This window comes from Lagopus muta, chromosome 6 (genome assembly GCF_023343835.1).
Source record: "Lagopus muta isolate bLagMut1 chromosome 6, bLagMut1 primary, whole genome shotgun sequence".
Lineage (NCBI taxonomy): Eukaryota > Metazoa > Chordata > Aves > Galliformes > Phasianidae > Lagopus > Lagopus muta.
In genome coordinates, this window is record NC_064438.1 from 39,655,717 (window position 1) to 39,680,536 (window position 24,820).

Here is a 24,820-nt window from a genome sequence, read left to right on the forward strand (position 1 = left end):
GCTACCAGCCAGAGGAACAAAAGCTGTTTTTCTCTGTACTCTGACAGAAGCTGTCAGCATGGACACAGACGCTGTCCTGTAACCTTTCAGTCTCTGGGGAATGCTCCTACAGAGTGTCTACAAAATCTGTCACAGTTTCCAGTAGGGGAACACTGAGCATATTACATGAGACATTTTTGGTTGGTCATTGGCTACTTTAAAACAAATGGTATTCCATCCACTAAGACACTAAAAACCTTACTCAAAGCTTCTCTCTACAGTTTCATCAGCACAATGCTTTACATACCAGCTCAGACCAGTAACTGGGGTGGTAGTTTGGTTGTTCTTTAGCCCTGCATGAAATCTCTAATGGCCTTGAAAGGAGGTACATAGATGCTTTTGATTTCCCAAGTTGGGGTTTCGTCTACTTCAACTCAGTCACAAACGTGAGATTCAAGGGAAGGAAAACAAGTGATGTTAGCCTATCTAGCTCCTCTTTCCTAGGATCAATTCAAATTTTTTCCACTTCAGTAGCTTAAACTGAAAAGACCTGTGCAGTGGAGCTAGTATCACTTCCTTACAGAAATAATTGCAAGGTACAAATCACTGGCAGAAAGATTAGGCTGATGCTTAGGTTATTTTCTTTTACAATCTTGTTCTCTTTCTCCAGGTTTTACAATTCTCCGGTATTCTTCAGTATTTCTTCTCTTTTAGATGGTTTCTTTACCTTTCTGGTATCTCCAAGCGTTGTTTGCTTTCTCTATAGTAGCAGCTGTCTAGAGATCAACTCTCCAGTGTTGTTCCAATCCTTTGGATAGCATGTGCTCTGTATGCTGCTTTTGAGGAGTGGCAGTGGAGACATTGGAAAGGTAGCTGTGATCCTGTGGCTCTGTGACAAACTTCCTTCACAATTATAGGTGTATTGGCACATCTTCTCTTTTCTTACAGTGTAAAAGAGAAAATGTCTGCACTGCTGCAGCTAGCTTTTACAAAACGATTCATCAAATAACTCTGGTTCTCTGTCAGCCTTTAATTTGTAATGCCTCTATTGCTTCTGACACTGCTGCCTTTTACATTATTCCTGTTTCACACACATGAAATACCTTGTCTCTTTGTTGTATGTGCTGTTGTCCAAGACAACACCCATTAAATTTGAAAAAAAAAGAAGCATTAATACATATCTGCACTTTCTCACAGAGACACAAAACTAGAGCTGACTCTATTAACTAAACTCTCCCACCTTATTCTAGGTGTGTATGATAAAAATGCAATGATGTAGAATTAATCTTTAAGCCTGGATAGTCCTCTCTGAGGACAGACTGCTTTAATGACAAGGCAATTGAATGTGATGATTTATTGCTAGCATGAGTGAATTGCTAATTTTTTGCTGAGTGTCTGGTGGGCAGATGTCCTTATCACAAAAGCTGCTGAATGCTCTTCATTGGGATGTGAGAGGCCTGTGTTGAGTTTCCTGCTTTTTTTCAGATGTCTGACCTTAAAAAAGTCACTTTGCTTCTCTACAACTGTTTCAAGTGTTCTGATTGCATTTCTATATTGTATGTTCTGATTATTTTATGGCCTCAGTCTAGGTATGCCAGCATCTTTGCTTGCAAAATACAGAAGCCATTACAGTTTTAATAGTAAGTGTTCTTCAGAGGCAACTTTATCTTCCTCTACTTCAAATTTCCCATTTGTAAAATTGAAGTTAAAATGCTTAACTGTCTTTGTAAAACCATAGAATGATTTACTTTGGAACAAACTTTTGGAGATTTCTAGTCCAAACTGCTGAAATATGTATGTCCTTCAGGGCTATGCCCATTTGTGTTTTGAATGTCTTCATGGCTGATGATTCGAACACCTCTCTGAGGATCCTGTTTCCAGTGTTTGATGACCTTCAAGGCGCAAAATGTTTAATTCCATAGAGTTCGAATTTTGTAGAATCATAGAATCATTTGAGTTTAAAGGGACCTCTAAAGGTCATCTGGTCCACTTCCTCTGTGATGAAAAGGGAGATCTACAGCTAGATCAGAGCCCCATCCAGCCTGACCTTGACAATCTCCAGGGACAGGACATCCACCATACCTCTGGGCAACCTGTACCAGTGCCTCACTACTCTTATCATCAAATCTTTCTCCTTATATCCGGTATGAATCTCCCCTCTTTTAGTTTTTAGTTTGAAACCATTCCCCTTGTCCTATCACAATAAACACTGCTGAAGGGTCTGTCCCCTTCTTTCTCATAGGCTTCTTTTTAGACACTTGACAAACCACTCTCAGGACTTCCCAGAGTCATCTCTTTTTCAGGCTGGACAGCCCCAGCTCTTCCAGCTAGTAGGGGAGGCGTTCCATCCCTTGAAAAATTTCTGTTGGTCTTCTCTGGACATTCTCCAACAGATCTGTGTCTCTGCTGTACTGAAGACTCCACATCTAGATACAGTACTCCAAGGGAAGATCTCACCAAGACACAGTTAGAGAGGCAGGATCACCTCCCTCGAACTGCTGACCACACTCAATGTAGCTCAGGATGCAGTTGATTTTCTGGGCAGTAAGGGTACTCTTATTCTTGCAAGTTCTACCTAAGTAAAGTAGGATGTGTTATGTCCAGGAAAAAGGAACTGGATTATAAGGACTCTGGAAAAAAAATGAGGGCCTTTCCTGACTGAATGAGTTTATCAAAAAGTGAATGAAATGTCAGGATATGGAAATGAAAAGCTGAGTGCTTTGGAAATAGACTTCACCATAGTTGTCTTTGGAAAACCTGATTATTAGATCTCATCAAAAAATACTTGCTTGACTGGAAAGATGCGATGAAAAATGAGAAAACAAGAAATCAACATACTCTTCTTTCAATAAAAAGTTGAAATTTTGTGAAATTAAGCTTAAGGACCTTATTTCAAAGTGATTTGAAATAAAAGGTTCAAACTTCAGTTTTCATCAAAGCAAATTACATTGACCTAATGAAGCTGCACCTGTTTTAAGCTGATGGGGGTGATAGCAGAATCACTGCTTGTGTCTTCTTAAACATATTCCATCGGAACTGGGAAGGATAGATAAACAGTATTTGTATTTGGCAATGTACAAGTGAGACTAAAGTTCAAGGTTTTATACAAAAATAACAAAAAAAAGTAAACATTTTTTAGTTAATTAAGTATAAAATTTGTTTATGGGCTTTCTAAGTTTGGAGTACAAGCGTGAGGATTGCAACTTGTGATCAGTGTCTCTTGATGTTGCAAGTGTATGCTACTGGCTCAAGTTGTTGCCTGACATATCCTCAGGTTCTTTTTGCTCCTTACTCAGTTGGGCTGTAGCCTGTAATTACGTGTGAAATTATTCTGCTCCAGGTACAAGATTTTCTATTTATTGTTGTACATCAAACATTTCTATCAGCCCTTTTCTCTGGCTTTTAAAGGTTTTCTAGCTAGTAGTTCTGTCCTTCCTCCAGTGCATTAGCCATCCTCCTCAATTTGATGTCATCGACTGCCTTGCTAAGAGTCTATTTTGTCCCATCATCCATTTCCAGCTTTGAAGGTACCAGTGAAATGTTTTCTCTAAGAGCTATGTCACGTGAATGAATACTCTTATAATTTTTCTTCTCTGTTTGTGATACCATAAAAATCCTGAATTTCCTCAGTAAGTCTTTGCTTTGCTGGATGAATACTATTCAATAATACTCAGTTTTTACCTTACTGTTTAGATTCTGTATTGCTATTCTAGTGACCTTGTATCACAATGTGGCACACACTTATGGAAACTCTTATGCCCTGTGATTCAAGAGAAGAAGCTGTGTGGGAGTCATCATCTCTGTTAGGAGTGTATTCATGTAGGGGAGAATATTTAGTTTTTTGTACTGTATTACTGCAAGAAATTATCTAGATTGTAAGTGACTGAGGCTATAGGTGAAAATATTGATCGGTGTTTCCTTATCCTCCTCTTTTAGGTACTATATCAGTGAACAGCAGACGCACCCCATTCACCGCTAGTGGAGAGAGTGAGATCCTAGATCTGGAGGGTGACATGTACCTGGGTGGGCTGCCAGAGAACCGGGCAGGACTCATCCTTCCCACTGAGCTCTGGACAGCAATGCTGAATTATGGCTACGTTGGCTGTATCAGAGATTTGTTCATCGACGGGCGAAGCAAGAACATCCGGCAGCTGGCAGAGGCACAGAATGCAGCAGGAGTCAAGTCCTCCTGCTCCCGCCTGAGTACCAAGCAATGTGACAGCTACCCATGTAAGAATAATGCAGTCTGCAAGGATGGCTGGAACCGCTTCATTTGTGACTGCACTGGCACTGGCTATTGGGGGAGAACATGCGAGCGAGGTAAGTTGACCTCAGTTGTGCAGAGTTGAAGGTGTGAAGATGTTTTAGAACAAAATTGAGTATTTCCATGAGACTTTTGCCCATGTTGATCTTTCCAATGCAGAGTTCCAGTCCCGACACTAGGAAAGCTCTCATCTCTGTTTCCTTCCAGTTTTCTTCTCTTGCATTTCATGAACTTACCTTCATATGCTACTTTACTCCCTAAATCTGAAGTCCATTTCTTTGGGCTCTGGGGTCACTTCAAATACAATTTGTCTTCTAAGACAGAAAATGCTGCCGTGTGTGAGAAATCTCAGGCAAATTACTGGAAAACATATCAAGTGTAAAGTGGGATCCGTTGTGATTTTTATTGCATGGCATAAATGACATATCCCAGTTTGTCGTGGTTTTGTGATTTTTTTTTTTTTTTTTTTGTCGGTATTCCACATCATAACATCATGTAAATCAGTTGGAACTGATGTAAAGAGTCAATGTTCCGGTTCTGTGGACCACTGTATCTGGGTGCTTTGTTTTCGGATGGGGAGGGGAGGGGCGACATTCCTACAGACACAGATTTAGGGATAACTCCATGACAAAGTTTTATCTAGTCTTCCTCTTTTTTACATGTGGGATTAGGACAGATCTAATGAAGGAGTGAGTGGATGAATCTCTGCCCCTTACTGTTACTCTTTGACTAGTGATTTTAAGACTTTGGATTGGAGAAATGAGACAAGTATTGCAGATACAGGCAGGCTTACTTATATGTTCTAGGCCACATGGAAATGAATTCAGAAATGTAAGATATCTGAGCTATATGTTTCTGAAATAGCAAGCGATTCAATTAATTGCTGCTGTTCTTATTGTGCTGGTGATGCCCTTGAAATGAAGTAACTATGTGGTTTGTTGCCCTAATCAACAATAGCAGTTAATTGCCAGTGGTCCTTAAAACAGTTGAAGCATCAAGATTGCAATCCATGCTGAGGACATAGGTCAAAATGTACTGTCATAAATTTCATGTATGTTGGCTATGCTAATGTCAGCTCAGCAGTACTCTCTTATAGGCTATAGATTAGATGATTCTGGAAAACATCAGAGGTTTTATCAACGGCAGTGTTGTGAGTTGTTTTGGCCAGTTGTTGTGTAACTGTGCCCTACAGAGGCATAAAAAGAAGCACTACCATCTACATTATTTCCCCTCAAAACTGTAGTTTTGCTTGCTGTTGGTCTGTACTTGGTATCAGGAGGAACCAGCTCTGTGATTCAGGTCTTTCTGGACTCTGTCTCATGTCCATCTCATGAACTTGGCTATCAGAACAGAATCCAAAGGTAATCAATAACATAAAGAGCAGAATTCATCTTATGTACTTTAAATGTTTGTAGTTTCGCTTTTTGTTCCTTTTGTGATCAGTGAAATCAGGAGGTTAAAGGCATGAAACCATCAAAATCTAGAAGTGAATCTCGAGTCTGGCTTGAGATCTATAACTTAGCCATGCTCTGGTCAGCATCAGTATGAGTAAGAAAATAAGAAAGATGTGCATGACTGCATAATTACCAATGTAGAATCTTGATGTCTTAAAAAATATGTGTTAAACATTATTTAAGGTTATAAAAAATAATGATGATACAATTCAGGACAATCTGTGATGTATGCCAGAAGCCCTAATCTTGAGAAACTAATTTTTATTGTAACTAGAAACCATCTTCATGATTTAGGCCCAATGTCAAGCAAAACATGGTTTTCATATGTGAGGTTCCTTGACAATACAGGAAGCAGCTTGTGAGTATTTGGAGACTGTATACATGAAAAAAGTTCTGCAATTGGAATGTTTTTGATTCTAGAGTGTTTATTGTGGTGTTACATAACAGCTTCATATTGCTATGATCAAAGTACTTGACATGAGCAAATTGTTTTGGTGCACAGTGATCTTGCCTCTGTGCAAAACACCACAGATGAACAGAAGAATTGCAGGCTAGCAAAGATAATTTTCATTCTCATGGTCTGACACCCAAGGATTACTGCAGGTTACAATTTCAGCTGGCCTGTGACATAAATACTGCTGGAATGTGAAAAGTTAATGTGAAGACTGGGAAGGGAATCACAGTGGGAAATGCTGCTGTGCCAAAATGGCACTTTGCACTGTGACTAGAGAGCTGACATAATACTACAGGAGCAAGGCTGGTGTGTAAGGGTAGGAGTGAAGGAGCACTAGCTTCTTTAATAAAGCAAACTTACTGACATACTTTTCTAGTCTCTGCTGGTGTCTGGGAAGTGCTACAGTCCTTTGATTCCCCCAGACCGAAGAAAGGAAAGCCCAAGATTTAGGTTAAGGTTAAGGGGCAGGGAATCCTAGAATAAAGGATCTCATGTGTCTGTTATTTATCAGGAGAATCATTTATTTTGAATAAGCAAAGCACACATTTAGAATTTAGTTAGGGTAATAAAAATACAAAAAACATATGTAGCAACTCCAGAGAGAAAAGCAGATATTCATTTGTTGGTAATGGTAATCTGTATCTCCTGCTTTCCAGATACAGAGTTATGTCGATATTGCTATATTTCCTGTACATTTTTCATGTTGCTTTATGGAAGACTATTATACATCTAAAAAGGACTGTGAAATGAAATTGTTTGTCTCCTAGTTAGAAAAGAGGTTTACGTGCTTTGTGTTAAGAGAATGCAAATACTGTATTAGCTGTATTTGCTGTATTTGACCATCAGTCAAGTTTCTGAAATGTCAGAGATCCCACAGTAACTACTGGAAGGGAAGAGTGGTGTGGCTGTACTCAGGGGTGGAAAAGAAGGCACGGGATGTCTCTGCTGGTTTTGCAAGTGGCATTCATTTAATTCAACTAATATTCTGATCTCTTTCTTTAGATGACTTTGGTAAGCACTATAACATCAAAAGAAAAAAACCACCAAACATAGAGGCTTGGCGTCGAGGACTTGTGTTAAACACCTAAGCTCCTTGTGAAGCCAAGTGAGGGAGTTAGTGTCTTCTCAGGGGAAATCCAAAGTAATTATGTGATTTGCTTGCATCCTTTTGTTGATTTGCCTATCTCTTTTCTTTGATTATGTGGAGATTCTAGTCAGGTAATTCAGTACTGCCGCGCTTTGTCAGGGCTGTGCTAGAGAGGAGTTGACAGTGTGAAACTGCCAAGACTACCAAATTGACAAAAGTGAGGATGTCTTGGGGTGGGCAGACATAAAGCAAAGAAGATAGAAAAGAGGAAGACAGAGAAGACAAAGTGCCTCCTCTAAGTGATGCTGAGTCCCTTGTAGTCTACTGTAGGACAAACTTTGTGAGAAATGACAAAAAGAATTCTCAAGGGTAATGAATAGCACATTTCCTTCCATTGTTGGTGAAATATCTCCTCATACAGAACCCAACAGAAATTTGGATGGCTTGCTAGTCAGTCCAGAAAAAGGGCTGAAGAGATGATGCAGACAGACAGGAGGGTGGGAGAGAGAGAAGTGATTCAGCTACTGTGAAGGTTCTTCAGTGTTTTTTAGGTACTTAATATCTTCTGTGCTTTTTGGTTTCTAATTTGTTAGTATTTGACATAAGCCAGAGCATCAGGTCACAGCAGTCCTGTTAATTGCACTAAATGAAAGTGTTAAGGGCAGAAGTTGAGGTCTGGCTAATAGAGCATGACGTACTTCTTTGGTGTGAGAAAAAGATTCCTCCTCACAACCCACAGAATTTTCTCAAAAAAGCCCCCAAAACCCTGGCATTAAACAAGCAGGAGGAGCAGTGTGTGTTGTATTCACGTTAGTTGTTTCCTGTAGCTGCAGTAAAAATGCCATGGACCCCAAAGTGTCCATGGATCTGTTCTGCTCCTGAAAGCTCTCTGCATGTTTTCCTTCTACCTAAACGTTGTGAAACAGTGGAGGCCAAAAGCCCAAGAAGGGCAAAGGCGAAATGCTACTGAACATCAGATCATTTTTAGCCAGTTAAAATTAGATGTTGTTGATCACTCTTTTTTTTAATGCTTTTTCCTAGTTAATTGTCTTGGTTGGCCATTCTTTTATTAAGAGGTGTATAGTAATAAGATTAGCAAATGCAGGTTAGTGTGAGGTTGCTAGGTATTTAAAACTGAAAAAAAAAAAAAGCACTGAAATTTAGATTTTAAGCCTTTGGAATTAATTGCTCAGAACTGGACATTCCATTAGTCCTCTTCAGGTGAGACAGAAATGTCATGTTCCTGACCTTTTCTGATCTTCACCCAGTACTCATTGCAGCAGACACAGATATCCTTTTCCTGTTCTCTGAAGGCTGGAACCAGTGTCCCTTCCTGTTTGGGTCTGCTCACAGATGGGTTATTAACTCCTCAGAAAACCAGGCTTGCTCTGTGTTTTGCAACATACGGTTTGTGAACAGCAATATACCTGCTGTTGGCAATGATGATGTTGAGCATAGGCATACACATTCTGTTTTATTATCTGCCAAGTACCTTTATGGTTATGTTTGCTAAGAGCAGTTTAATGACAACAAACATCTGCCCATTATCTATGCAATAAACAGAGATGCTGTAAAATTACTGGTAATAAGAAATGCTACAAAATCATTTACTGCATGGTTTAGGTGCTACATCCTTTGCTGTCTCAAGCACAGGTAGCAGCATAGATACACATTTTTTATTTTAGTGAAGATGTTTGATGATTACATACTTGCAGATTTGTTTAAAAAACTTAAAATATGTTGATATTATTTAGACAGTCCAGTCCTTCTGAGTCTGCAGTGAAATGTGCTAGGTAACTGCTGGGAATAGATCTTCTTATATCCTGGGGGGTGCTGGACACATTAAAAATAAAACCTTTGCTGCAGTGTTTTAATGTTTTTAATTCCAGCTGGATCTTGAATATTTAAAGACTTGAGGAAAGACTAAACATCAGAATAATTTTTATGATTTCATGAGATAAAGTGAAAGACATTAAGGTGAAAGATGATAAAGTGAAAGATCTGGAGCTCTGATCTTAAACAAGATCGTAAGTCATTCTGTCATTGACTTATTAGTGTCAGGTAGATTCCCGCTGTACAATTTGCCAAAATGTCTCCGAACAGCAGAAGAAAAGATTCCATCTGAATTTGGAAAAAGTTCAAGCAATCCCTTCACACCCATATGCACCTATGCATTACTAGCTTCTTAGTGAAGTCTATTCAATATTATCTGAGGCGTGTTAGCTTTGCTTAGGACATTTGTGCAAGAAGTTCATTTTCTCATTTACCATCAACCCATTTGTAAGACTGTTTCTATAGCTTGCCCAAGCAACTACTGCTGTGGTGTATGCTGTACACTATTCTTCTGCTTAAGAAGTGCAAACCTGTTGTGGGTTTGTTTGTTTTTTTTTAATGCTCATCTCCCTTTGTCTGTCTCCATAATGACTGGCTGTGTCAAAGGTTATTGTTTAGTTTTCTATCTTCTGGTTAATTCAAATCTATTGAAGCACAAGGTCTTTATGTAAAGTCAGCTTCTATCTTTAGGTCTGTATATTTCCCATCTTTGCCTCCTCTTTTTTGCTTTCTTTAGGGTAAGTTCTACTCTAACACCCAAACAGTTCCCAAAATACATCAGATATTGATCTAGATTCAGTAAGAATAGTGCAGCCAAGGTGGATCTTGTAAGGAAATAGAAACAAAATGAAGGAACAATACTGTCAAGCCTTTCCACTCTGCTTTGAATATGTATCAGTGGGACAAGTGATGGCATTTGAGGCCTTCTAATGCCTTTGTGACGTTCTCAGTACAGAAGAGTGTGTAGTTAATTCTGCAGTCAAATAGATTACATCTTTCTGGGAAAAGATCATTTCATGGTCTTTAGGCTGTTGAACTTTAACTTCGAAGAGTTTCATTGATGTGACAATATCCAACAGCAGCTCTGAGCAGCTGGAAAATCTGAGACTGTATAAAAATCAACTGATTCTCTCTCCTGTATTTTATAATGACACGGTTAGATTTTTTTTATCTTTTCTTTTTCATTCATCCCCCCTGCATCATCATATGCTCTTGATATTTAAGGCCACGTATGTCATCTTTGCTGCATGTGAATTTGTTAGTATTCCAGGTGCTCTTTAACTCACCTTAATATGCTAATTGATTGCACAGAAAAATAATTTCTGCTATCTTTCTCTAGAATTTTATGTTTCTGGCTGTTTATTGCTGTGTGTAGCTTTTACAAGATCCTCCCAGTTGAAGAAATATAATCATCCAAAACTATTAGATTTTGTGCTACTGTCAGCTCCTATAAAGGGCACTTGAACAACAAAACAGATATTACATGGGTGGAATCAGTAAGAACATGTATTTAATGTTTTTTTAACCTCTAACACTTCTCTTAGTATAGACTTTTACAGGACTGACATTGTGATGGTGTGTTTATCTATTTATTTATAAATGGCAACTTAGATCAATGGCTTCTCCTTAATCCAAGCCACAAAATACCTCTCATCCGTAAGTCAAGACATGATGCTGCTCAAATGACTCCACAGAAAAAGTTATCATACCAGATCAGTTTTGCCTGAATCACACTGTTTCAAAAGAAGGTTGTTTACTAAATCGTGGATCATCTAGAGTGATAAATCATAATACAGAAAGGAAAAATTATTTCACAGTTTCATCCTAACTTTCTCAGGTAATCACACATGTCATATGTATGATCCAGAATAATACCAGCTTGCTTGCAGTACGTATCTTTGAGTCTTTCATTGTTCAGTGGCTCATCTGAGTCCCAGTGGCATCATCCCCCCTTCCGTTTTCATACCCTTGAATCAGATCATTTTGTATTTCTGCTGAGACTACCAATTGTCCCTACAGTTAATGGAATATCTTGATGGAAGCAGCCAAAATGATGCACGTTCTCTTGTCATAAAAAATTATTTCCAACATTTGGAATGACTGTGTAGGCCTTTGAGATGTTATCTGTGAAATTAGCTTTCTCTATCTCTCTCCTTTGCCCATTGGAAGCCTTCACACTGAAAGGCAGGCAGTGGCACAGTGCTCTCATTTTCTCTCTCATTTCTTCTCTATTCAACTTGGTTAAAAGGAAGAACTTGGCATTCGTGATGCTGCTTTAATTGACTCTCTCCATGTGGAGATAGACAGTCATCCCTTGGACACTTTGATTTATCGAATGAGGCTATTATGTGATATGGTAAGGATATTCAAAAGCACAGCCATCACCACAAGCATGGAAAGGTCATATGTGGTGGGGTTTCAGTCAGATCTGCTTGGTTTCTCTGTCTTTTTGCACAGGCAGTTAGTCAACAGAATTGGTTGTAGGGTGGTCCTGGTAAAACCTCACTAGGTACTAGAGCCCAAGATAGGACACTGTTGAGTTAAACCACTCTCACTCACTCTTCTAAAGAGTCTAAGAATGCATAGATAAGAGTTTTCATTGTTGGTGTCTGTTTCATTACTAGCATCCTCATTTTTTTGTGTGTGTGATCAAGAACAAATTGGAGGGTAAGATGAAGAAGAGGGAACCTTCATCCTGATAAATGGAATCTCAGTGCAAGATTCAGGGTTACTTCCTGCTTTGTAGTTATAGGTGAAGAGTAGTTAAAACCTAACATTCAGGTCATATCCATGACATTAATGCAAAAGGCATCCCACTTTTTTTTTTTTTTTCCTAAATGGCCTATAGGTGTTGACTTGTAAAGTTCTGCCTGCTAAGGCATGGTCTTGTGGTCATCCTAAATTGCTCTGGATGAGACTTTCCTACCATCCCAATCTTATGTTCTTTGGAGCAACTTAACATTTTTCTGCTTTTGAACAAGGAAGAATCGTAATCCTTTATGTTGTGATACTGCTAAAGGAATCAGGAGAACAGGGTGGTTGGAGGGAATTACTGGTGGAAGCTGTATCAAAGCATCAGAATTTAGGATTCATATGGAGTGACATGGAATTGGACTTCTAAGTTTGACTACCCCAATATCCACAGCCACCATTTCAAACTGTTGAGAAAAGGAAAACGTGGTATTTTAAATACTGATTTTTTTATCCAGTACCATTCATTAAATGAGTAAAAATGGAAAATGGCTCTTCAGCCCTCAGCTGAAAAGCATTTTATATTGACAGCTCAGTCAGTTCTATGCTTGTGCTTGGAATGAAAAATATATGCAGAGTAGCTATCCTTTATATGCCTTATTATTCTCCTAGGGTATTTGCATTAGAGATTAGAAGGTAGGTCAGTCCTTCTGATATGCCTGGTCTCAGGTAGAGCTGGAAAGTAGAATGGTGAAAAGAACTATTCTATAAATTTGATTTCTACTCTTTTGCTTGTGTGACAAGAAGAAGAAAACTGAAGACAGAAAGAGTCATTAGAGACCTTTATGTATCCAGTCCAGGAAACAGAGTAAGGGGCTTGGGGCTGAGTAAAGCAGAATGGAGATTGTGCCATATGTCTTATCTGCCATGTTAGGACAAGATTTACCCCTGAATGAGTATTTGGCAAAAGACATTCTTGCTGAATAGTGTGAAAGAGGCAAGAATATTGAAAATGTCCAAAATACTTTCATATACCTGTATAATTGTTTGAGGAATCTTTAAAGGTCATCTGGTTCAACTCCCTTGCAGTGAACAGGACATCTACCACTAGATTCAAACTTAGTCCAGTGTGACCTTGAATGTCTCCATGGATGGGGCTTCCATTACATCTCTGGACAACTTGTTCCTATTCTTCGCTACTTTTACCACAGCCTTTTAAAAAATCTCTAACTTAAATATTTGTGACTAAAAATAAAAATGAGATCAAAGGAAAGATTCTCCTGATGGTAAGCAATCTCACAAAAATCTGGATTCTTGCACTGAACTCATAATAAGAGATCTGGCTCTTAGATCCAGGAGCTTAACAATTCAGTTTTTAGTTAAGTTAGGAACACATCCAAGTTCGCACCATGCTATTACTAACTTCCCATTGAAGTTCTCTTTTATTATGGTTTGGATTTTTGATGTAAAATCCAAAAATCATGCTGTTCCATTTTCTGTGGTAAGCCCTTTTGTTTTATTTGTGCAACTCTTCATTCTGCATTATGTTTTTGCCCTATCATCTCTGAGTACTGTCAAGTAAAGAGTTTTAGGTTTTTCCTCCGTATCATGTGTGTCTAGAGGATGATTTAGCACTGCAGCCAAAGTCCTTTCCTCAAAACTGTAATTCTAATCATTCAAGCTTTTCTTATTTTTGAGCACAGTGTTCTGCTGATGGTGTGGCTAAAGTAAGGCACAGGTAATAATCAGCAGTATACTTTCCAGTAGTTTTGGTGTGATGCAGGGAGATCTGCTGGGGTGTGGAGGACTTGGCATGAGCCACTTTGATGTGGAAGGAGGAGACTGTGCAGTGTTCAGCTGGGAGATTTACAGCTGTCTCGGATCGACAATCACCATCACAGTCCTGTATCTGGGCTTGTATCTTATGTCATTTTGTAGCCCTTTTAGGTTAAGCAGTCAGACAAAAGAAAAAGACATGCAGTGAAGAGAAACAGAAATATTTTGCTATGTTGTTTTTAAATGTCTCACTTTGGCTTTACTTTAATTCTTTTTATTTAAAGTCGAAGGTACTTGAATTGCTTAAAAATGATATAAAGCAAAAAATAAAGGACTACCACAAAAAGCCATGTCAAAGAGAAATGGATGCACAAGACAGAAAGACCTCTGTCCAAATTAAAAAAGGCAGAAAAGTGTATGCTGGAATTGGTATTGACTGTGCAGCATGCACAGCGCTAATGGATCTGTGGAAGAAACAAGAACACTGCAGCCATAAAATGAAAACCTGGTCCACTGTGAATACTGATGAGAGTGTCAAAGACAGTGGTTTTATAGGGGTGCTTTTGCACACATGGCCTCATGAGCTAATCTGTTTATAAAGTCAGAGTGACAGGATGTAGATTAACAATCAGTATCCTCATTTATTCAGTTCTCACCTAGTTGATTTACACTGCTGTCGTGTCTTTTTTTCTTTTGCGTTTTCCTACTGACTAGTTACTCTTTGCTAAGCCCATCTATTTTTTTTTAATTATTGTTTTATTCTGAGAGAAGCCATAAAAGTTAAAAGTTGATTGTTTACCTTTTCTTAGTATGTGTGTGTGTTGCCTACATTTCATTCCCTCATCTGTGCCACCAGCAAAGCCTCAGTCAGTAAGTTTCAGAAGTGCTGAAACATCTGCTATGTCTCTTCTACTGCAAGTTGTTTTTTCTCAGACCCCGCACCACTCAGACTAGGGAGGTATAGTGGTCCGGGGCTCTTGAGATCTACTAGTTCAATGTGCTCCATGGAAGGACTGACTGACAAAATCCCATTAAAACAGTGTAGCGCCCATAGGAAGTGGATCCTTGCAAAAAAGTATCCTGTTAGGAACAGAAGGAATGGTGTGTGCTAGAAACTGTCACCCAGTATCTGTTTGGATGCCTACAAGTGACTGTGATATTTTTTCTGCTTCAGCTTTATTATTGAGTTACATACTTGAGTAACATCTTGGTGAAGGCTCCCTAGAAGCACTCCAGGTAGGAAGGAGAAGCAAAATTCTGCAACTAGGAAGAGGGATACAGGGGTCCCAGCATTAGACTTCTTTATGTTTGGGATCAAGATATGCTCAGTACTGAGATGTGGCAGAAGCATTCAAGGAGTGATCTAGCATATGCAACAGTATGTTGAGGCTGTCTTTGCACACTGGCAGTAGATTGTACACTATTTCTGCCATAGTAATGTGGAGCCTGCCAAATCACAGTATTATCCTCTTCCTGTGGAAGCCAGAGATAGAGGCTCAGGTGGTGTTTTGTATCCATGCATACAAATAACCCATGGGAGATCCTTCAAACTTAAATAGGCAAGGTCATAGCAGAGAGAAAGCCAGTACATTACTGACCTCTCTGCCTGTTCTTGGGATGTCAGAGTAACTAAACAATTTTCACCCACATTGAACAATTTATAAGAATGCAAAGTGAAGGTCCTACACAAAGAAGTGCCATTTTTGCACGTAAGCAGTGTTTTCAGAAAGAGATAGGTATCATTACCATTTCATGTTTTGGAAAACTGAGATACAGAGCAATTAGGTTACCTAATAAAGATTATTAAAATAATTAGCCACAGACCTAGGCTGAGGTGAGTGTATTTACTATACTGGGATTTAAATTTCTGAATTTAGGATATCAGATAATTTAGTTATTAGAGTCTTAGTTCACTAACAAACTTCTTCCACCTTGAAAAAGCTGTCTGAGGTCTATAAAATAATACCTCTGTGGACATGCTGATACAGTCCCTGGATCTTTTATTAGCTGTTCCTAGAGATAAATACTTACATACTCTGATAGGGAGAAGATAATTCATATCAGAACCTAAGTTCCTTCATCCCCTCCTTGTTTGTTTTCCCACTTGGAAGAGCACTGCTGAATCATTTAGGCCTTACAGCCAAGCAGTAATGAAAAGCTGATTACTGTGCAGCTCCCCATGGGTCAACCTCACTTATCCTGCATTGCACTAACTCAACTGTCATTCCCTGTGTGCTTGGACAGAATCCAGGGGACTCAGGGACAGCTAATATATGGAGGAAGTCAGTGAAGATGTGCTTATAAGACAAAACTTAAGTTACACTGTCTATAACTTAAGGAATAAATGAACTTTCATGAAATGTTACCCGACAGTGAGAAAAGACACACTGATCTCCCTGGGACCACGGGTAAAACTGCAACTATGCTGTTACGTGCAAAGCTTTTGCAAAGCTACAAAGGAGGTCTGTTTAGAACATGTGCTGTGATATCCAAAACAGAGAGCCAAGCCGTACAGAGTGCACAGTCCTCTTTGCTCTGCAAGGCTGTTGTCCCATTAGCAGTACCTGCAGGTGGGCTGTGTGAGCAGGGCTGTTGTGGCATGGAAATTCAGTGTCACTGCTGGGCTAATAAGTAAATTTGATCAGGGCTTTTCACAAAACAAGCCTTGACATACATGGGATATAAACAGTACAGTGCTTCACAAGGATACACAGTATAGGCATGTTTTTTTATTTTCTTTCTGGCTTATCAAAAGCTCAAGTTGCATTTTTCTATGCTGCTTCTTCCACAGCTGCAAAAAAAAAAAAAAAAAAAAAAAAAAAAAAAAAAAAAAAAACCAACAAAAACCCATATATGTAAGACTTTCCTAAGTCATAAAAGAGTTGTAACGTGAAAAATTCATGACTCATTAAATGTTTCAGATTCTAGGGTGGGAAAAGCTGAAGATCATCAAAACATTGATTCTAGCTAATACTTGACCTTCGATTTCATAGATTTTCTTGAGCTTAATGGATGCCTTGGCATGGGAACAGGTAGAAAATCTAACCTAGTGATTGATATTTCTTTTTTTGTTATCTAAGTCATTTTTGTACTATTGCTAGATGATGCATCAGTAGAAAAAAGTGGGCGGCTTTTGCTTCTGTATATTAATAATTTGAGTTTATATCCCCAAAAGAACAACATTGCCCAGACCAACAGTGTCTATTAAAAATCCTTAAAGGTCATAGAGATTTTCTTTTAAAACAACAGTGACTTTCTGCCTTGTGCTACTTTTCTGTACCTTCAATGCTAATGCAGTTTTTGTGTGGTTTTTCAGACAGTGCTGACTTTTTTTTTTTTTTTTTTTTTTTTTTTGAGGTATACAAGCAATCTTTTGTAGATCAAATGTCATATTACTTGAGCCACTCAAGGGGAAAAGCTTTCTAGTTGCTTTGGCATTGAAAAGGTAAAATTATTCATTGCCCTTTATGAAGCACTAAACAAATGATGGGATTTTGTATGGTGTGTCAATGATTGGCTGGATATATTTAACTCAATAGTGATACATGATTTACAGAGCGCAGAGAAGGGAGTCTTAAATAGTTTTACCCACTGACCTTTGCCAAATAATAAACCTGATTATCAACTCCTAACCAGTTAAATTGTATACTACTGAAGTGATGTTGGACATACTAGTAAGAATTGTTGGTAGAAATACGTATTCAAGAAATATGAGTATAAAAAGTATATTCCCCAGCAAGTTTTCATGGCTATTTCCTATTTAAAATATATATATTTTTAATGTAGAGTCTACTGCTGAGAAACTTAGACTAAAATTAAAAATTATTAAGAAACTGGAAAAAAAAAAAAAAAAAAAAAAGTTGAAGTATAATCAGGAGACTGAAAGAAGGTTATATGATAACCTGAGAGGACCATGATTTAATCTGCACTGATGGAAGGACTACCTTTCTCAAGAAAGGGGAATTATTTAAGGAAGTTTATAGGAGCTATGGAATATTAAGTTAAAAGGGAAAAGGAAAGTGATGACTAACACAGCCAATGGCCTGTTAATAAAGTTTATGTGTTTGTTGTTTGTTTGTTTGTTTTACTTTGCTATCAGAGAAACTCTGGGGTAGGGATGGAAATCATCAGATAAACACTGGAAATAAAAATGGCTAAAACAGCACAGTATGGCCGGGCTGCTATATTTCTTAATGTGTAATGGACTTTGTAGGAGGGAAGGGAAGGAGGAGAGCTGAGTGAGAGCTATGTGGCTCTTCTATTTCTAGCTTGTATAGATCTTTGAAATGTATGCCTCTGAATAATGAAAACCTGCAAATGCCTTCTAACTTCAGAAGACCTCTTTTTCTTTCTAAATCCTGCTAATAACTCAGCATGTTTTCCCAATCAGTGAAAAAGTGCATAAATATATAAAATATGCAAGACACTGATTCCCGAAATATATTTTGTTTGATTCTTAACGTAATTACTTATTATAGTAATTCATTCTGAATCAGAAATGGTAGAAGATGTTGTTGTGTAAAAATAAAACGTTTAAAATAACTCGTCTTCTTTGCTACCTCTTAATAAAGAATTGTGGAAATCTAAACTTAGGCAAATTAGAAACAGTAATAAGTGACATGTTATGCTATTGGATCAGTTAAGGAAGCAATTAGGAAAGGTGTTCTCAAATACAGAAGGGGAAAAAGCTGTTGCCAGAAAAACTCAAATCCCAATGGAAGAGGTATACACACAGTAGTATGAGAAACACGGTGAAGAATAGCATGTGTCCAAAGTCTGTCAGTAAATTGCTGGTAAAGGAGAGCTTACTGTAACATTCATTCTCTGTAGCCTGGGTATGAGCAGAAGCAAGTATGGTTAGCACTGTTCACTAACTGTTCACCTTTATGGCAAGCAGATGACAGAGGCCTTTCTATCTGCCGGGCTGTTCTTCCAGGGTTTGCTCATCAGCAGAATAATAAGACAGGGCAGCACTAAGTGCAGTAGTCTGTTATTTAGTTCACTTGCATTTCAGTCATATTGTCATGTGCTTTGTATAATTGTAGGCAAAAAACTGGGGTTCTGATATGTAAATATATAAACGCAAGAAATCTTGTCAAAGACTAGGGTTGCACTGTGTAGAGTTTAGGGAATCCAGCTCTTGTAATAAAATTCCAAAGCATAAGTGGCATGCCTTCAAAGCAAATAGTCTGTTAAAGGTAAGAATGTTGTCCACAACAGCCAGGACTCTGCCAGTGACTGAGGAAAGCAGAGATAGGATCCAGCTAGTCAGTAGTACGTGGCAGGTAGAAGCTGCACTTGAGTCCTTGCACCAGATGCAGCTTTGCTCTTGCTGCAGCATAGAATTTGATGCCCAAATGGATATGAAATTTACATTCTGAAACCCACTTCAAGACTTAGATGCCAAATATGTGGTTATACAGCTGCAGCACGTTGATGAGGCACTTTGCTAGTTGCTCTGCTATTACATCCACTTCTTTCCATTAAACTGAAACGATATATTTTGGTGCCAGACAGTAAATTGCTTGCAATTGAGTGCCTTGATCTGTCCACTTGGCTAATTGCTAACAAGATATCTTCTGATCTGTCCAAGATTTTTGCAAGTGACTGTACACCCATATTCCCATATTATTTTTATTGACAACCTCGTATGTGTGGGGGATCTGCCACTGCTATGTTTGAAAGGTGTTAAATCTTGTAAAATCTTCTCAGAGTGGTCTTTTTTTTTTTTTTTTCCCCTTTAAAAAAATATGTAAATATTTTAATTAGGTTGGTTTTATTCTGTTGAACCGTGTCAGGACTGAGTGAGAAAAGCAGTATGATTTCCTCTTCCAGATGCTGGTGGAATCAGGGAAGTATGACAGTCCTGCAGCAGTCCCTACTGGTTTTGGTGCATTTGTTGGAGCACAGCTGTGCCCAGCAGCTGGTCTGGAATCAGGGAACCAGGAAATCTGCACACTTAGCAGATATAAATAGAGAATCTGTAACTATGAAAGATGCTTAACTCTGCAGTAAATAAGTCCTAGTCCAAATAAAAAGCTAATTGAAATCTTAAAAAACTGTCTTGCGCCTCAGTTTTTTTCCCTTTGATTCACTTTTTAGCTGCAGAATTTGAAAGAGAAACAGGTGTTGTAAATGTAGAGTCTCACCATCTATGTTTCAAGTGATGTCAAGAACTGCCCTTTTTTCCTGTACAGATTTAGATTTTTTTTAATGCTTCTGAATTATTTTCCTGTTCACAACGGGACTGTTGACTGCTACATTATTTTGATTTCAGCTTGGTATTCTGATAATTCTGATGAAGAGTAGAATGAGGAGAAGTCAGGTAGCTCTTGGAGCATCCTGAAAGGGGGTTAAGCGTGGCATGGTGTTGATGGAATAGTAGTTCAGAGCAGTGGGATGTGTCCTTGCTCTGGCATGGTTTTGCAGTGTGACACTGGATGAACCTGGCTTTCATTTCTGTCTCAGTTTCTTCTGTGAAAGAAAGCTGGTTCAAAAAGCGCACCTGAGGGCATGTAAACTCTTTCAGATTGTGCGAGAGGATTCATATAATGGGAACTGTGGACAAGAGGCCCATCCCAATAGGACACCACTCCTTTTTCCTATTTGTCACAGAGTATTTCAGAAGCTTATATAAAAAACAGGATATTCTCTACAGTGGGGTCTTACACCTTTGGCACTGGCCCCATCAGTGGATGATGATGCCAGGGAATATTTTCCTAAATTGCACGTGAAAGGTATAAGAGGCAGCCTCCTCCACCATCTTACGCCTCAGGCAGCGCTCGCTGCCCCAGGGTCTGGGGAGCATAGAAGGCTCTGCCCCACAGTCTTCTTGCCCCATGTCTGCTGCTCATTTGACTTGCTGAGTTCCTTTGGGCACGCTTAGGGGGAAAGAAGATACGCACACTTCTTAACTTCAAAAGGACATGGAAGATATACTGAAGTGTATTGTTTTCTGAATATGCACAACCTTTCCGTCCTTCTGTACTCTGCAGCTCCTCAACAGATGCTGAGGAGGAAGCCTGCAGCAGGGCTTGATGCACCAGGCAAATACTGTATTGCAGCTCTCTGGAACGTGACTGAACCTGCTGTAGGAGCCCGTGAAACATGTTATACTGAAAAATTGAGAGAAGTGTCTCTTTCCTTTTACAAGGGGGGCTGCATGCCTGTTCATGCAGGTGGTGAGCTAACATACCTTTAATCCAGATATATGGGAATGATGACTTTTATTATTAAGCTATGAGTTTTTCTGCTCTTGAATGACTCTGTTATTTTAAGATGACAGCATAGTGGTGGGATTTATATGAAGGAAACATTATTTTCTATATGTATCCTAGATGCTTGTCTTCCATCACATCAATCTGATAATTTCACTGGTCCTTACGTTCACACTTAAAAGGGCAGTAATTTGAGCTGTGTTTGATGACACTGTAGTGCTAGGCTCTGATACCTGTCAGAATCGCATTCCAAATATATCTATGCTTGCTCAACTATGTTTTAATTTCAATTTTTTAATTTCCTTTTAATATATTAGTTTTAGTTTTATATATATATGTTTTAAAGCAAGAATCAGAAAATATGTTACACAGAGGTAAATTATATTCTTTCCTACTTTCAGATCAAATAAAGGAAAATCATAAAGTGAATTGCTGTATAGGTGCTAACAGTCTGTGTGTCTGCTTTATATTCCCACAGTGTTAGTAGGAGCTCAGTATGAATGTAATAGAGGTCCTAACAAATGTTGCTTCAGCAAAGTGGAGAGTAATTTGGAATTTTTACCAGCAGATTGTGAAGGAAAGGATAAGTGGCTGAAAAAAAAGTGCTTTGGTTGTGGAATGAATTGAATGTCCAGAAAATCAGTATCATTGGAGTAGTTTAGCTGGTTAAGTTCAAAAGCATTTCTATTCTCTTCCAGTCCAAGTAGTTTTCATTGGAAGATAATCATGACTCCTCAGAAATCCAAGACTGAACTTGAGCATTATTGTATTCTTCCTTGTGTAGTGTCTTATCTGTGGTACCAAACTGAGACTCACATCTGACAGTTTAAGAAAATAATAACGACCTTAATGAAGATATATTTTGTCATTTAACTTTTGCTTTACCGGCAGCCAGTGCTGTAGGAAGCTCTACATAATTTAATGTTGTTGAAGAAGAAAATTGTCAATCCACATTCAAGACATTGGTCAAAACATCATTTGTATCCTTTTGTGCTGAGTGTTAAGCCTGCTTCAAAGCTACAGTTTCACCATTAGTTGGCAGTCTCATTTATTCTTGTATTCTGTCAATGTGTGTTTTACTGCCAGTGAGGAATTGCCTCTTTTCCTTCCAAACCTGAGGAATTCTTAACTCTCTCCAGCTTCCACACCACAGGCACCTTTGTGAAGTGCAGTGGCATAATTCTGAGTGACAATGTGTAGATAAAACTGTGCACATTCCGAAGTTCCCAATGGAGAGCAATCAGTTGGTAATTCTCCTTTCTTGGTGTAAGTTGTCCAGCTGCAATCCCTTCTCCTTATTACAGTCGTATTGCAGAATATTATGTGAATTTAAAGCTTAGAGTTGAGAGACTGCTTTTTCATCTGCATCAGTTTTAAAGTACTCCTGTTGCATCCCAGGTGCTAAATACTGAACAAGATTTAAAGGCTGTTCATCTCAAGGTGCAGTGTCTCCAAAGTTAAGCCACATGATGGAAAAGGCTACATTTTGTATGATTTTTATGGCACCTGCTGATGCGTAGCACAGATTTCATTTTTCCTGGTTGATCAAACCTACAGCTGTCACATTCTTAGTTGGTCAGAGCTCATCTTTCAATTTTTGAAAAGTGAGAGCTTTGCCCTCTTCATTTTGGTATGTTTTCCTGTTTTGTTCTTCCCTTCGTGAAGATGATATTTAGTCTAGCTGACACCAGAGGGGTGTTAATGTTGAGCTAAGAGAAATATACATGCTCTAAATGGCCAAGTGGCTGCAGGTGTAACCATGCTATTCCTAGACGAAAGGGTGTAATGTGATTAGGTGTGACTCTTGTTGCTTTAATATCATGCAGAGTGTTTTTCCTACATTATAAAATTGCCGTAATGGCAAAGTCAGCCCCTTCACTCCTGCTGAGATAATGATATAGTGTGTTTGGCAGCACTGTGCATATTCTATTTTGTTGTTTTCAAAAGTTGGTTAGAAATTGGAAGAAGAGATTTGAAAAATATCATGAGGTTTCATTTCCATTCTACAGGTGAGAATTTTCTGACATGCTGGTTTTTTGTCTTGTGCAAGTAGCTGACCAGTTTTGCTGTTCTTTGTATAGGCTTTCTGCACAGCAATAGGAGAAAGAAAAATATATAAGATGGGGGGAATACATTTTTTTTATTTTGAAGCCATAAGCAGTAGGAGGGTGAAATCTGACAGGTGAAGTACATGTGCTTAATTTCAAACTGAAGTTGTCCCAGTAGGCAGCTATTACATTCAGGCTCAAACTGTTCCTGTAGTTATAAAGAACTTTCTGTCTAAATCATTTCTGAAATTGTATAGGATTCTCTGTATTACAAGTTTGTTTTCTTATGTTGGCTTTGACTTAGCTTTACACTTCTTGTGAGAAGGCTTCTGAAGGTCATGAATATTTGCCAAAGCAAGGGCCATCTGGGACATTAAGGCTTGATACCAACTTCACATGCAATTCCACTAGCATGTTTCCATCCCTATTAACAGCTGTGGGCTTCCTGTACCACTCTATCTTTATAGACAGAGCTTTTTGTGTCTGTTGTCTTCGTGTTGAATTGTGTAACTCTTTTGAAATATGGATAGATATGAGAGGTATGTAAATAATGTAGCTCTGATCTGCTCTAATTAGCTCATTTGCTTGAGCTGCCCCTGTATGCTGCTCTCACTGCTGAAAGTTGTCTTTCTGGAGACGGAGCCCAACTTTCTCATCCCTTTTGTACAGGTGCAGAAACAGTAGAGGTGTAGACTGTAGGAAGCCCACAAAAAGGGGTTAGATATCACTAGAGCAGCAAAGTGTGGAAAAAGTGAAGAAGGAAAAATAAAGTTGCTTGCTGCAAGATGACTTTTTGCCTTTAGATGTTGTAATTACTTTTTTCCACCCCCACCCCCCCCCCTCCCAGTTTTTCATTGGTAATGATTAATGGCTTTTATCACTCTAGAGAAATAACATTTAAAGCGGTAGAAAATGTCAGAATCTCTCCCCCCTACCCCCTTTTCAGCCTTGTATAATGAGGGAAGAGAAAAAAATTTCATCTCTGAAGTAAACACAATTTACTGGTAGGGCCAGTTCTCATCAGGCTGTCTCGGAAAAACCTCATGATGGATTTGCAACAGCTTTTATGCAAGGTTAATCTGATAGCCACGCTCCCATCTGCTTTTGCCATGCTTTGTTAAATTGTGTTGGTCTCTGTTTTAATAATCTCACTTTCTCTGATTCCTCTTTAGAGTTTTGGTGAAGTAATGCACATAAAAACATTAAAGTTTCCAGAACTAAATATGCATGTCTGTCCATCCCCTAAACTTACCCCAGCTTCCATCTTTGATTGTTCTCTTTGTTCGGATTCATTCTTTTTTCCCTTGTTACAGAGTTAATTCTTACTGGGTGTGTACTTCATACCAACAAGAGCTAACTACTGCAAGAGAATTATGCATCAAATTACCTTTGTGGGTAGTTTCCAGTAAATGGACGTCTCCATCCTGATCTTAGCTGTGTTCCCGCTCAGCTAAATGGGAGGGCTTTTGCAATTTGCTCTCCTGGTTCCATATTTCCTTCATTTTAGAGTCTTGGGAATATTTTAGGTGAATGCAAATTGTTCTTTCTACTAAACACAGTAGTAAGCACATCTCCCTTAGCATCTCCCTTGGGATAAGGATATTGATTGTCTTGTTTTTTCTGTTCTTCTGAACAGCAAATAATGCTGATGGTGTGGGGAAACCAATTCTTCCTTGATATTGGTCTTTGTGACTTCTAGGTTTAGGATGTAAAAAGTATGTGTCAGAACCTAGAGAACCTTAAAACACTGGCAAAATGAAGCTTTTTCTTGTCTGCCACGCTGTTACTGAGTTATTTTCTAAGTTAGTTTCTAAGAAGAATATTTTATGCAGGTATGCTGCATAGCATTCAGTGAAGAAGCTGTTTTGAAAGTGGCGTCATGCAGGAGGCTCAGACACTGATAAGCAGATGCTGAATTTTTTATTTGAGTCAAATTACAGGTCTGTGACAACCCTTTTCCCTGGCATAATTTGATGTAATGGATTAGAAATATTGTAACAAAACACATCACATCTGG

General features: G+C 38.6%; 1 protein-coding gene across 15 annotated transcripts in view; it reads left to right on the forward strand.

Moving 5' to 3' along the window:
• NRXN3 (neurexin 3) overlaps positions 1-24,820 on the forward strand; it is a 945,174-nt gene that overhangs the window by 287,209 nt on the left and 633,145 nt on the right. For all 15 annotated transcript variants that reach the window (XR_007377978.1, XR_007377979.1, XM_048950079.1 and 12 more), the window contains one exon: positions 3,916-4,299. Coding sequence is in view for 13 of the 15 variants with exons in the window: in XM_048950079.1 (XP_048806036.1) it covers positions 3,916-4,299 (384 nt within the window). In the remaining 2 variants the exon portion in view is untranslated. The remainder of the gene's footprint in view (positions 1-3,915; positions 4,300-24,820) is intronic.